At 32.5% G+C, this 15,847-nt stretch overlaps 2 protein-coding genes across 2 annotated transcripts; both read right to left on the minus strand.

Annotated features, from left to right (window-relative positions):
- Positions 1 to 382: 382 nt before the first annotated feature.
- Positions 383 to 2,509, minus strand: LOC114174963 (AAA-ATPase At3g50940-like). Its single transcript, XM_028059699.1, has 2 exons — positions 1,410 to 2,509; positions 383 to 1,283 (listed from the first exon to the last, which is right to left on the minus strand). The coding sequence occupies exons 1-2, from the start codon at positions 2,406 to 2,408 to the stop codon at positions 774 to 776; spliced, it is 1,509 nt and encodes a 502-aa protein (XP_027915500.1). The 5' UTR covers positions 2,409 to 2,509; the 3' UTR covers positions 383 to 773.
- A 4,902-nt stretch (positions 2,510 to 7,411) lies between these two features.
- LOC114176043 (AAA-ATPase At3g50940-like) lies at positions 7,412 to 9,787 on the minus strand. Its single transcript, XM_028060947.1, has 2 exons — positions 8,653 to 9,787; positions 7,412 to 8,051 (listed from the first exon to the last, which is right to left on the minus strand). Exons 1-2 carry the CDS (start codon positions 9,685 to 9,687, stop codon positions 7,575 to 7,577), a joined length of 1,512 nt encoding a protein of 503 aa, XP_027916748.1. The 5' UTR covers positions 9,688 to 9,787; the 3' UTR covers positions 7,412 to 7,574.
- Between the last annotated feature and the right edge of the window lie 6,060 nt (positions 9,788 to 15,847).

Consider the following 15,847-nt stretch of genomic DNA (forward strand, 5'->3'; position numbering starts at 1 on the left):
TTGATAATCACTTAAACTTTTCTTGTACATTGAGAACTGATAATAGAATTAAGTAACTTAAATCCTTTCATATAAGTATTAAACTTATGGTAATTGTGCTATTGATTATAGTCTAAACTAAGTTAATTTAATAAATATCTTAATTTTATTTATATTTTTTCCAAGTACACACTAATGGTTTGATTATTTTTAAATTATTTCCACTTTTCAGTCTTATTCAAAAAATATATTAACTTTTTTGGTTAAAACATCTTTAGTGGAAGATCTTGAATAAAGATTTGTGAGTATGGAATTTTATATCAGGAGAAGTGCCAAAAAAGTAATGAACAATCTCACAACAACAAGATATTGTAGTAAAGATGAAATTATCACCCATCTAATATTGCCAAAGATAACATACCAAACAAGTGTGCATTGAGTTGTTGGATACATTTCTCCACACAATTGGAGAATCATTTTGTAGATGAAAATGTTCTTCACTGTTATCATTCTTAAATCTAATTAAAAACATTGTTATCAGTCATCTTCCTCCATCATTTCTCCACACTTGTTTACATTTCTAAGCACCAAAGCAATATGGTGAAAGTGGGAGGTTCTTTCATCTGCTCAACTGCCATTGTTACTAAAACTATGCTACATTCCCTCTAAATCACATACTATGTCACATTGACAACAAGAACATCAAAGAAAAAGTTAAAACTTACAGAACATCATCACCAACATTATATAGTAGACACAACACTATTAGACCCTTCAAAAAAAAAGTTCTAAGTTTATTGCAAAGTACGTGCTCTTGTTCTTCTCTGAGTACCCGTACTATTTTTTCTCTTGCTGATACAAACTGGTCTTTTCTGCTTGCAACCAACTTTGGAGCTTTTGGATTGGTTAAGTTCTGTTTTATCAGAACCATCATTCTCAGACACATCACCTTCCATCTTCTTTCGCTTAAGCACCTTCAGGAATCCTTGTAGTGCAACCTCAGCATCTTCGCTCTTCATCAATTCCTCTGCCACTTGTGCCGGGGTTATGTGCGTGCCCTCTATCAGGCCTTCAATCTCCCCAAACAGGTGATGATCCCAAGAAATGCCCAAGTAGTTTGAGGCCAAAACCTTGAACCCGTGGTAGGAGCAATAAGACATGTTAATGTGCATGTCCATTCTTCCAGGCCTCAACAGTGCCGGGTCAAGCCTCTCCTTGTGGTTGGTGGTGAGTATGATGATCCTCTCGTCACCACAACTCGACCATAACCCATCTATGAAGTTCAGTAACCCGCACAAACTCAACTGCATCCATCACATCGTTTCAGAAATTATTACATTCATTCAAATCTAACAAATAGTGTTGTTAAGAGAGAAAAATTATCACAGATGTAGAGAATGAATACAAACAGTGAAAGAATGATGACCAACCTGCACATTAGGTTGCTTGCGTCCATCTCCATGTCTGCGCCCTGGCAGATCAACACTACAATCAATGTCTTCAATCACAAGAATAGACCTATTTGCAGTTGCCAGCAACAACTTTCTGAGGTCTGAATCGGTGACTAGGTTGTCAAGTTGGAGATCATAGATATCGAACTTCAAGTAATTCGCCATGGCTGCGATCAAGCTCGATTTGCCGGTTCCAGGAGGGCCATACAACAGGTACCCTCGTTTCCACGCCCTCCCAGCTTTCCTGTAAAACTCCCTCCTCCTCAAAAACCTGTTCAAATCCTCCATTATGTGGTTCTTCATCTCTGCCTCCATCGCCACGGTCTCAAACGTTGAAGGGTGGTCCAAGTTAATGGAATCCCACATGAACCCTCCGTGGCCATAGAAAGTGTTGAGAGTGTGCATCTTCAACACCCTCTCCTCGTCCTTCATCTCCTTCTCTTTGTCAATAACGAAAGGCAAGTAAGTTTCCACCACCATCTCCTTGTGCTTCTTCTCAAAGCTTAGCTCAAAGTACTTCTTTTCTGTTCTGGTGGAGCTGTTTCTGGAGTGATCATAGGAACCATTGCCCTTTTCGAACTCTGAGCAGATGAGATTCCAGTTGAGTTTAACCCCATCAAACCAATCAACCAGCTCTTCACCCTTTTCAAGTCTTAAGGAGAGCTTTTTCTCCTTTGGAGTCTTGCTGACGCTTAGTCTCTCGTTCTGGGGGGTGATTTTTGTGGACAGGTAAACCTCTGCAGCATCGTAGAGATGGTTGCGAGCTATGCCGCTGGAGTACTCTTGGATGATGAGAGTGAGAGTGTTGGAGCGAGGCTTGAAGAAGTAGCGGAAGGTGTTGATAAGGTATCCACGAATTGGTTGAGGAATGAGGTCGTTGGTTATTGAACGCAGAAGCATGATGGAAGCTGTCATGGAAGCGTAAGCAGAGAAGATTGAAGAGGGTGAAGCCATGGCCATGTCTCTGGAAGGAAACATGGTGGTGGTGATGATGAGAATGGTTGATTGTGCACAGAGACCACTGGGAAACTGAAACTAAATAAAAATTGCGAGTAAAAAGTTTGTGGAAAAATCTGTGTTATCTGTTCCAAGTCATAAGGTTCATGAATGTGATCACGCTTACTTTATTTCTCTGTCAGTTATTTATTTTTACCATTTCATTTATCGTATTTGTTATTTTCTTCTGTTTTCTGTCAAATAATTGAATTAAATTGATTTTTAAGTTAAAGTAAAATGGCACTCTTTGAGTCAAAATAAATATGATATAATTAATAAGGATAATCCGGCGGGGTTTGATTTAATATAATAAAGAAGAAAAGTTATTTGTATAGGAGGAAATAAGTTTTTGTACTGTACATGTAAATCAGTATTATGTGGTTCCAGAAAGGGAAATAAGGGTTGTTCTATTATCGGCGAGGATTGAAAAGTTGAAACATATAATTGTGGATTCAGCTTTATATCTAGTCTCTTTATAAAAAGTAAAAGAAATAGTGGAAAAGCAAGGAAATTTCAAAGAAGTATCGGTGTTGAAAGATGTACTAGCCGACCAAATTCTTAGTCTGAAAGATTGGCCATGGTTGACAGAAGCATTAATAAAGTTAGTCAATATTAAAGTTTACTTAGTAAAAGTTAAATATAACATAATATAACAATTAATTAGATCACCAACACAGCACACGGAAGTTGTAAGGTGGTTTAGGATAAAGGTTAGTTGAGTTTAGAAGAGAAAGTGCGACATTATAAGTTCAACTCATTTTACCAATAAAGTAGTAATAGTATATATTTTCGGATAAAAAAAAAGGACAACACACACATTATATATATTTTTATAATTTTTTTTTTTACAAATGTGTTTTCTATTGAAAAAATGGATGATAATATTTTAAAGAATAAATTTATAAAGGTAATTTAGGTAATTATAATTATATAATTTTAAAATTTAATTTAAAATTAAGAATTTGGAAATTTTAATATCTTTGCTTCCTTCAAAATTAATACTTTTATTTTCATATTCTCTCTTTATTAATTAAAATGACTTTCATTTTGATCGAAGTCGACTTCTCTTTGTTGACTTCATATTGTTGTTTTGAATATATTGGTAAGAGATTATTTTAAACATTAAATTTTATTATAATTATTCTTTCATCATTATTAAAGTATTTTTTAGCATTATTTTCTAATATACATTTTCATTGTTAAAATAATTAATAATAAATATGACTTGTTCATCTCATATAGCATGAGATTACTTGGAACTCCACTTTCTTTTTCTTTTCCAACGCGCAAGTTAAGATTATTTGTCAAAAGTTTTAATGAGGATTTTTTTCTTTCAAACATTGACAAATTCTAAAAAAAAAGTAATATTACTTTTGTAAATATGAATTAAAAAAATGAAAATAAGCATATATATATATATATATAATATTATTATTAAATAATAATAATAGTTATTATTGTTATATTAATGATAATTAGAATATGTTAATTTTAACCAGGGCAAAATTATAATATTTTTAATCTATTAAAATTTTATCTTTTATTTATCATATCATTCAAATCGTTCACTAACTATCACAAATTTTATCTCTAAATCCATTTATTTTCATTTTCAATTTCCTTCAAAAAAATAACACACACTTCACCCGGCATTTTTGTATTTTGGGGTTGATTTAAATCAAATTTGTAAAAATGGGTTCGTTGAATTGTTTTTTTGTAAAATGGGGTCAAGTCGTTAGGGTGGAGTACAACATCAGAGGTGAAGTCGTCTTCCACCCAGCCGGTTTTTTTTTCAAAAAGTTAAACCGTGCTGTGGTAGGTCGATTTTTGTTGATATGAAAAGTGAAGTTGTCCTCGTACATGACGACTTAACTTTTCGTTTTTTTTTTAAGTTGAATTTTTTTTTTACTTCTCTCTAGAGATTATATTTGTTATTTTTTTTCAAAATTGAAAAGTGGGTTGAGAACTGCAACTTCGTTTTCTATCATGACAACGCCCGCGTATTCAATTATGCTTGCACTTTTAGTGTCGTTAAAGTTGGTTATGGTGAAGGAAAGTGGTTGAGCTAAGTTTATCGGAAGGATACAAAGGATGAGGAACAGAAGAAAAGTTTTCTGATATTGGAAATTTTAAAAAATTGGCAACATGGTTTATCACCATTGAATCTAAACTTGAGTTACTGGCAAGGGATAAAAAAAATAAAAACTTCAATGTTTAAAAAAAAATTGAATAGTGCAGTCGTCATGTACGAGGACGACTTCAGTTTTTATATCAATAGAAATCGGTATCTCAAAGCACGACTTCACTTTTTAAAAAAAAAATAGAAACCAGTTGGGTAGAAGACAATTTCACCTTTGATGTCATACTCCACTTGACGACTTGATCCTATTTTACAAAAAAAAAAATCAACGAATCCAATTTTACAAAATTGACTTAAAATCGACCCCAAAATACAAAAAAAAAAAAAACCAACTTCACCCTCTAATCCACTCAAACTCATTCTCTCACTCTCCCTCTCTCTCTCAAATCAATTTTCACATTGTGAACACAACTTAAATGAATTTCAAGTGCAGAATTTAGACACAAGTTACCATAAATGTCTTAACTAATCTCATTCATACACCTCAACTTTATTTCTTTACCTTTCTCTTGCTGCCAATAGTTACAAATTAATAACACTTTCTTTAGTTAAAGATTAGTTATGAATATTAGAGAAATATTTTTTGGTGGTCGGTTAGAAAATGGATGACCGTATCTGCTTTGTTAAAAAAGGGTGAGGGAGAAGAAAGGAAGAAAAAGAATATAGTATATAGAGTGCACTAAGTTGTCATGTGTTTGAAATAATCCAACGATCTAAAATAATAATTTAATGGTAAATCATAGCATATGCCCATGTTATTGACCTACATCATATTTAATCATGTTCTTGCGCCATCTACTCACAAATGTACAAAATTTTTATGCTTTGTTAACATCTAGACAACCACATGTGGATCATCATCCTATGCAAAGACTTCGACCACCATTTCCGGACAAAGTTTCATCTTTATAATATTATTATTCTGTTTTCTCATAAAATAAGACAAAATTTCATCCATCCATTTCTACAAATTTTCATAAAATAAATGAATAATGTGCTACTTCAAAATACAATAACATATACAAGTGCTGGGCAAGGGAAAATTAACACCTCAAACCCAAGAAATGAAGGAAGACATAGATTCTATGTAAGATATCATCACGAATTTTGATATCCTAACTATTTTGATATTTTAAAATCTATTAATTATTTGTTATTATAAAATTTTTTAAAATAAAATAAAATATATAAATATAAAACATGGAAGACTATAAAAAAGTTCATAATAAAATATATTTATTATGAAAAAATCTAAATAAATATACTAGAGTAACATAATAAATCACTTATTCATTTTTTTATAAATAAAAATAAAATTAGTTGACCTATCTACTCAATGATTTTTCTTAAAATAAATTACAAGAGATTTTGAGCTGTATATATTTATAAAAATATAAATATCAACATCATTTATCTTTAACGATGTGTTCTCTTCTGCTGATTTACCATTTTTAAGTATTAGCAAACACATATTTTAAATTATTTTTGTGTTCGTTTCGCATAATTTGAGGGAGAGAGAAAGTACAAAAATAGAAGATGCTCAACTTTTCTAATCTTCGCATCAGTGTGAAATGCGAAGATTTGAGAGAGATAACACTCTATTACTTAAATACCCCTTCTTCATGTGCAGTTCTTTATTTTGTTTTTGTAGTTACAATCCTGTATGAGATTGCTGAAAATTTATGGTTGGTGAAATTTTTCGTGAAAGAGAGTGAAGAACTTACATTGTTGTGTCTATACTATTTAAAGCCATATGATATGATATATATATATATATATATATATATATATATATATATATATATATATATATATATATATATATATATATATATATATATATAATAAATAATTCAAATAATTATCATTATCATAAAAAAATAATAATAATTTAATATAATTTATCTTTTTTTATTTTGTTATTAAAATTTATTAAATAATATTTTTTACTAATCTAAAAAGTATTTTAAATATTTTTATCATTAAGGGTATTTTGGTAATCTTCAAATCCTATCTATTAAAATAATTTTTTTAATCTATAATATTACTCAAAACATTCACTAATTTTCACATAATTCATTTTCAAATCCACTCACTTTATCCTCTAAATTCATTTAAAAAATACACATATTAATTCACTCAAATCTACACAAATTCATCTTCATACTCTCTTCCCGATCCATCTTTCCAAAAGAAAACAAGATTTTACGAAACAACTCATTGATAAAAGAACCCATGACAAATTAGATAAACTCATTCTGCACCACTGACAAACCTGAAAAATTACCACGTGTCTTTTGAAAATTTAATATCAAACGTCTTTAAGATAAATAAAAGAACAATTTAAGAAAAATCACGTATTTTATGTAGGTAACTGTGAAAGAAAATGGGTCAATTCTCAGTCAACAGCCAAGCAAGATATACATATATATATATATATATATATATATATCCATTACTAGAAGAAAAAAATTGTAGAAGTAGTCTTGATCTTTATTCAATTCACGTTTTCTTGTCAGTCTCTTGGATTATTGTATGGTATAAGTGTATAAAATTTTGTTATAAGAAACACAAAGAAAAATGATTGGGATACGAAGTAGCATTTACTAACAATGAAATGTATACACCAATGAGAAGCACTAAGAAAAAAATAGGAAGTAAAACATATGATAAGTAATGTCATGATGAAAAGAAAAAAAAAAGATGAGAAATGCAGAAAAGAGAGATATGAAAAATAAGATAACAGAAATATTCCCCTGCATAGACATTCATCTCTCTTCTTGCTATAAATATGGTGGAGACGGTTTGACAAATTGGCACCCCGTGGATTTAACAAAACAGAAAGTGAAAGAGTAAAATAAATAAGTATTCTTGAAAATCTTAGTAAGACTGAAAAAGATAGATAACCATACAATATATGTAATCCAAGTTCGAGCTAAACGAAATGGAAAAATTAGGTTAGCGACTAATCTTATTTGACCCTACCGAATCTAAAATTTCAGTAAGTGTTAAGTTGTACTTTTCTTTTCGTCATTATCAACCCCTTCTTTACCACCATCATCGAGCTCCTTCTTCTGCCGTTCCTCTTTATCTTTGGCCTCCTGTTCCTTCGTTTTAGCCTCCAGCTCCTCCTGTGTTTCTTTCTTTTTTCTTAGGAAATCTATAAGCTGTTTAAGACAAGTTTCAGTGTCGTTGCTCTTCAGAAGCTGTTCTGCCACTTCAGCTGGAGTCACCTGGGTTTTCTGAATTTCTTCCTCAATCTGTGGGAAGAGATCATGTTCTTTGAGTCCGAGGTAATTGGAACATAGCTGCCTAAAACCGCAGGGAGTGCAATAGGACATGTGAATATGAACATCCATGCGACCAGGGCGGAGCAACGCAGGGTCAAGCTTCTCCTTGTGGTTCGTTGTGAACACTATTATCCTCTCGTCTCCACAACTTGACCATAACCCGTCAACGAAATTCAGCAACCCCGACAGTGTAACCTGCATGTTTAGTAGAAATTTTAGGATGAAAATAACGCATACGCAAAAAATGAAAAACTACAAATGAACATGATAAATCAATTTTGGGCATCCAGCAACTACACTGCGCGATCGCCAACACCAGAACAGAACAACCAGAAAGAATCACTTTAGTTTAGCAGACTGAGCATAAAGTGGGGTTAAAAATCCTTGAGATAAGTTAGAATACCCTTGTCTAGAATTTAACTACCCTGAATAACACAAATAAAAGAGGGTAACAGTGACCCAATTCATGTTTGTTGCGTTGCCATTCGTATGCAAAAACATGATTGGGAGGATCGAAATCCATCCCGAGTATATGGTTTTCACGAAAACGGCAGAGCAAAAGCACAGCAATTGACCTTCTCACAAAAGACAGAACAAAATCACAAAAAGAACAAACTTTGTGGTTCTAAAAACTGTTTCGAATTAAAAAAAAAAGAAAAAAGGAAGAGGACAGAACCAATTTTCCAGCCTATAATCCACACGTGTCACAGAAGAACTTTAACTTGTCTTTTTATGTGAATGAGACTCCCATGAAACAGGAACAAGTTTCCATGGAATAAAAGGAAGGGGGAAAAACCTGTCTGTCGTTATTATTTGCAGAGGAAAAGGGCGAAAAGTGTGTGGGCTCCGCTCTGCGATCGTGAAACTCAATAGTGCAATCAATGTCCTCAACAACGAGAATGGACCTATTAGGCATGGCAATGAGTAATCTCCTGAGATCGGAATTGGTCTGCAACTCGGTGAGCTCCAAGTCATAGACATCAAAGCGCAAGTAATTAGCCATAGCAGCAATCAAACTGGATTTGCCTGTACCGGGAGGTCCATAGAGCAAGTACCCTCTCTTCCATGCCTTCCCAACTTTTCTATAATACTCCTTCCTCGCCACAAACCTCTCCAAATCCCTCACCACAAACTCCTTCACGTCACGCTCCATAGCCACCGTCTCAAACGTCGCCGGGTGGTCCAGATTGATCCCAGTCCAGGCGTCGTTGGGGTTTCCGTACATGCAGTGGTAATCCACGGTGAAGATCTTCAAGGCCTTCGTCTCCTGCTTCAAGGACTTGGCCTCCTTCATAATGAAGGGAAGGTAGGTGTTGAGGACCATGTCTTTGTGCTTCTTGTGGAAGCTCAGTTCCAAGGACCGAACCTCCGATTTCAAAGTGGCGTTCATGTCGCGCGGGTTGTGGAAGTGTCGTGTCTCCACTTGACGGCACACCAGGACCCAGTTAAACTTGACGCCGTTAAACACGTCGTCCAGGCACTCGTTGCGCTCCATTGTGAGGATGAAGGTGTCGTCGGTTTCGGGTTTGGTCACCTTGAGTCTCTGCGTGGAGGGGGAGATTCTGGAGCCCAGGTAGGTCTCCGCCGCCTCGTAGATTTGGTTGCTCACGAGGCCGTCGAACTCCTCGATCACCATCGTTGTCTCCGATGAGAACCGCGACAGCGCGCTGCGGAGGCCATCTCTGACGTACGACATGAACTCCGGTGGGAGGATCTCGCTGGCTACCGAACGGATTACCATTGCGGTGGCGGCCACCGATGCCGCCGTGGAGAGGACCGTCTTCGCGGTGGCGAGGTTTGAATCGGGCGTTGAAGAGGAAAAGAAGGACATTGTGGGTTATTGGTTTGGTAAAAGAAGCGGTGGTGGCTTGGTTTGTAAGTGTATCCATTGGTATATATTGGGATGAATTGAGAGTGTTCATGTGCGTTTGGAAGTGTAAAATTTTCAAAGGAGAAAATGCAGAGAAGAAACAAAAGTGGGGTCTGGCCCACGGTGAACCTAAACTAACGTATTTGACTGACTCCGTAGCCTTGCAGACCAAGATAAGACTTTTATCTTTCTTTCTCCACTGTGATCTGTTCATTCACCAATAATTTTTATTACATATTTTATTATCTGTACAAATAAATTTAGAAAAATAATTTTTTATTATTAAATTTTAATAATTTTTGTTACGACCTTAGATGAAATCTTTTAAATAATTTTTTATTTTAGTATTTTTTTCATTTATAATATTTTAAAACTATTTAAAAGATGACATTTTATATTGTAAGATTTTATATTATAAGAGAAAGTTAGTCCAAATATATTTCTTATAAATTTATTATTAACTCATATAGCGTGTCAGAAACTATAAAATTAAAGACAGAGTTGGCACTATATTATATCAAACTCCTTCAAATTGCAAACTTTTAATAAATTGCAGTCAACATAAAAAATATGCCCGATTGACTATATGTTTATCAATGCTTGAGATGAATTTCATATATTTTTTAAGAAAAATTGAACTGAGAAAAAGTGTGTAAACCAAAATATTTCTAACACTTTTTTTGAGAGCGGATTGCCATTTTAGTAAACTATTTTAAGATGATTATTTGTTGAAAAAAATCCCTGAGGAATCGAGGATAGGTGGTGAAATTGTCGTAATCAGTTAACTTCTTTTATATTTTATGTTAATTTGTAATTGATTGAAATTCACATCATAATGCATGAATATTGGAGTTTTTTTGTTATGTTTTCGCTTAAGAAAGATTTTATAATATAATTTTTATAAACTAATTTTTTTGACAATAATAGAAAGGGGAAAAGATATAAAATAACATGTAGATAATTTTTGTTTATTGAAAACTAAAAGAGAACAAGTAAACTTAAATGAATAATAGAAATAATGATTATTTATTAGTGGACAATTTGGTCTTTATCTTAACAAATACACAAGTAATAGCAACAATTTGTGTTAATCAAATAGTCCAAAATTAATATAATGAATAGTCACTAAAATACCTTTAAAAATTCTATCGCTTCCCTTATCCCATGTTTTAAATTCAGATTGAACGAGCAACACCAAGATTTAATAGTTTATTTATAATTGAATTGTAATTAAATTGTCGTAATTACATTAATTATATGTAATACTTTAAAATATAAAATATTGTAAATTTACGTGAAATCAAGATCTAAAATTATAAATTAATGTAAAACACTAAACTATATATTTTATAAGATTAAATTATTAATTACCGATTTAGTTTCATAATTGTTGGATTTAATTCAACTTGATTCCCTTGTTATTGTTCGGTTCAATTTAATTTTTCAATTATTTAAATATTTTTACCTTTGCGATTCTTTACTTTTGAAATTTTTTACATTTTTAAAAAATAAAATAATTTGAATATTTAGGTGTAATGATTTGATGTATAAATTCAAAAAAGTTATTTTAACATGTATGTATATATAAGTTATAATTAAATTTATTTATTAACTTGGTCTCTAGGTGGAAAAGACAAAATTGGATCACTTTAAAGAATATGAGTACTAAATTGAATAAAAGATTTAATTAGAGAATTAAATCAAAAATAACTATTACCATTGTCACGTGTCACGACCGTTCATTGTCACATGGCACAACAGTAACCGCAAATTATAAATTTTAAAAAAAAAATTAAAAATTTTAAAAAATTAAAAAATTTACAAGGACTAAATTGAACCATTTTAAATAATTTGGGGACTAAATTGAATCAACTAATAATAAGGGGACAAAATTTAACTAAACCAAAAAAATGAGGGGGACTAAATCAGTAATTATACGAAGATAAAATTAATAATTTTTGGTAAACTAATTTATATTCCAACAAAATAGTTAAATGTTTTATTATCTATAACAATATATAAAGGGGATTCCCCTTTTTGTATCCACATTTCAAAATACTAATTTTATCCTTTAAATATAATAATTTTTTAATTTTTTAAAAATTGACAACAATTTTTTATAAATTCGGCTATTTCTGCTTCTTCTCTTATTCTTTATTTATCAATGATTATTTTTTCATTTGTTCGATATATTTCACTTTATTTTTTTAAAAAATGTAATTTTAGTTTATATAACAACTTAATAATATTACAATATTATCACCTACTAATATAATATCACACATATTTAAAAAATATATACACACAGGATAACGCCTGTGTTTATGCTAGTTATTTTAAAGAATTTTAGATTAAATAAAACTAAACATATTTAATTAAAAGAACGATAGGAAAAAAATAGAAAATGGATAAAAAAAGGTGGTTTTTCATTTATTTTTTCTAATTTCCCCGTTTTTTACTGTTATGACCAAATTTTACAAGTTATGAGATGCTTCTTTGACCCCACACCCTAAACTTAAGAGTTTATTTTGTTTTACCTTTCAAGAGGAAAAAGAAAATTGGATTGACCGCTTAAGTAGCAGCGTGCTGAAACCGCTGTTTCTTTTGAGTAAAGGCGAAGGTTGATTGACTTTTTCTATTCTTCCATTTGAGAAGAGTGATAATGAAAATATGTCCGTCACTCTTAAATTACCATTCTAATTCTTTTTGTGATTTAAACATTTTTAAGATGTAATTATGTAGTCCTTTCATTCAGATTATATTTCTACAAGAAATGTATTCCGTTACACGCAATGAAATAATTAACATAATTATTTTTTATAACTAACGAATTCTTTTGGCTTCCACAACTATTTTATGATTAATAGTTTTGATTTCAAAGTATGTGTAGATGCCAATACTATTTTTAGTGTCATCTCCATATAAAAGGCTCATTCAAACTGAACTCTCAATAATTTTAAGTGTAGTTAGAAACAGTATACAAAATTGTAAAATAATAAATGACACTATTTTAGTTTAAATTTATGTAAATTAAGTATTTCTCTATATATAAAAAATATATTAAATGACTATAGCCTAAAAATAGAAAGTGATATGGTATAGAAGAAAAATATTTTTACTCAAGTTTTTATAAATATTAAAGGAATTTAAGGTCATTTGAGTATGACACAAACAAGTTCCTTATCTATAAGGTTCAGTTCTTTTAATATTGTGGTTCAAGATAATAACTTTTTTTTTACTTTTACAATTAGATATTTTTCTCTACGTGAGTTCCGACTAACTTATTCGGGATAGTCTTTTCGGAGTTTCTCTCAATACATCACTTTAAGATAGTACTTTTCATAAAAGTATCCACACCCAATAAATCATACATCATAGTAGATTAGTATTTTTTTCATAAGAATATTCGCATCCAATAAATTACAACATCATAATAGATTGTGGTTCTTGGAGAGAGAGAGAAAGATATGAAAACATATCAATTTAGAAATATGAGACACAGTCAATTATACCAACTAAACATAAATATGTATAAAACAATTTTATTAGCTTTTCTTACATAAAAAAAATTATAGAAGATGCAAGAAATGGATAATGGAGAAGATGAATATATGAACAAAATTTGGGTCCTGTGATGAAGGAGTCTATACCTAGAAGATGGAGTGGTAAATATTGACAAAGGTTAAGGAGTTAAGAGGATGATAGAATGGTGAGTGTAAGGGGAAATATGTGTGTATTTGAATGGAATGATATGTATTGAAGAAAAATATAGATGAGTATTTATAGACTGATGGAAAAATAAGTAAAATTATGGGTGGATAAATTAGACGGAGAAACCGGACTAATAAAATAGAGGGAGAAAGTAAGTGAAGAAAATAATAATAAATAAAATGGGTGGGATAGGTGGGGGTGTTAATACAAATATAGATAAAGTGTGATTGTTAAAAATGGACTTCTTGTTAAACGAATAGGAAAAAATGAAACAGGGTGGTGTTGATAACAATTGATGTATAAAAAGAAAAGTAGTAGGTGAATGTAATAAAATATAAGATAATATTAAATTTGTAGATATTATACCTTGTAAATATTTATATGTAACATTTGATAGTCACGATAATTTAGGATAGGATAATATTATGTTATATATTAATATGCAATTTGTTTACCATATTTTGTTGGTATGATGTATGGTATATTTTGAGAGAAAATTTAAATTAGAAAATAATTGAATAGAATAAATGTAAGAACCAACATGATTTAATTCAACTCATTTATTTATAAGTGTAACACCACATTTAAATAACAACTTTAATTTAACTAGATGTCACACAGATAGAATATAAAAGACAAGTTTTAGAGTATAACACTACTCTTTACAATATCCAGAAATGCTAGGAAGAATCCAAGACACACCACGATGTCAGATACAATTGAAGTAAAAGATTGACAGTAAATCAATGAAGTGCCAAGCAATACAATACATGGGTTGTGGCCTTAAAGGAAAGCTGGAAATCCAATCCAGAAAGAGACTATGTAGCGGAACCTCCATCACCCTGATGATCACGGGGAGTTCTCACATCTGCTCATATCAACAAGTTGATGATCATCGCAAAAAGAGAAAACCACACAACAAAACATACAACAAGCAGAAAATGGTAAGTTAGAGTAGAAAACAGTTTATCATACAATTGCATACAATTTCACATTCCAAGACGCACATGCCAGCCAATCATGTTATGACTTCTCAAACAATACACTAAGACTCAGACACGACTCATCTGAATACATATAATTAGTCGGATTCAGCGGATGCTTGTACTTGTGGTGGACATTCCCTGCTTTACCGAGCTGCTCTCCCCCGAGCTAAGTGTTACAATATCTCAACCCCCACACACAAGGTTAGCCCTTAATGGGTTTCAGGCCTCCTGGTACTCTCACCACAAGAGTCAGTCCGCTCTATGTGAGACTAACTGACTCCTTAAAGCGTCAAGATGCAATCTTACCTTGAATCCTTACTAAATTATATAGATAGGGCACCACCATGAACTCCCACTAACAGGGGCCATGGAATTACGTCCCGACCACTAAGGCACCACCATGAGATCTCACCTAGGGATTCATGGAATTACGTCCTAACCACATACACATCATGTTCCAACAACCAAGTAAATACTTATCGTGCATATAAATCTTATGCCAACCTTTATAACCAACCCTCATTCATATTCCATGTCAAATCCATACCAACTTATCATTCTCAATCCATGAAACCATTCATACATGCAACATCCCCAAATCATGTTAAACTCATCCATCACAGACTATAAATTATCTCATTCATACATAATAACCCAATTCATACTTTAAAAGCAAGATCAATACAAACATATAGCCAACATTGGAGAACGGAGAAACAACAGAACAAACCGCATTCTCGCCCAAGTTCTCGCTTAGGCAGAAAGGTGTCGCTCAGGCGAGAGGGACTCTCGCTCAGGCGAGCTCCTTTCGCCTAGGCGAGAGCTCGACAAACAGGAACAGTGGCCTTCTGCACATTCTCGCTTAGGCGAGACTCCCCTCGCCTGAGCGAGACATCCACTCGCTCAAAACAGGGTTGGTCGCCTGAGCGACAACTCGCGTAAAAGAGCATGGACGAGCCTCTGTTAAGCTCGCCTAGGCGAGACACGCTCGCTTGGGTGAGAAAACTAGTGCTCACCACTGTTCTCTCGTGTAATAGTCCTACAACACCACCCAAACAATGTAATAAGACATTTCATAAGCTCACAGCAGCATACAATCCATACAATCATGAAATATAATCAAAGCAAGCAGGAAAACCAAATATAACAAAACCCTAACTTCCCTTACTTGGAAAGGGCCTAATATCAGACTTTGACCCTTAAGCCAACGGACCCAGTAGCTCCAGGAGCAGATTTATGAACTGGAACAGCGACACAAAAAAGGAACGAGGTTACCACAGTGGACCTCTAGCAGAAATACGAAAATGAGACTTGGAAATGAACTAGTATGAGCTGGGAGTTAACTTACGTGAAGTGTAGCTGAACTTAGAGCTAACTTGACCAAGAGATTACCAAACCCTACCAAAGCTTTCTGTTGGGAAGCA

This window comes from Vigna unguiculata, chromosome 3, assembly GCF_004118075.2.
Source record: "Vigna unguiculata cultivar IT97K-499-35 chromosome 3, ASM411807v1, whole genome shotgun sequence".
Taxonomy (NCBI): domain Eukaryota; kingdom Viridiplantae; phylum Streptophyta; class Magnoliopsida; order Fabales; family Fabaceae; genus Vigna; species Vigna unguiculata.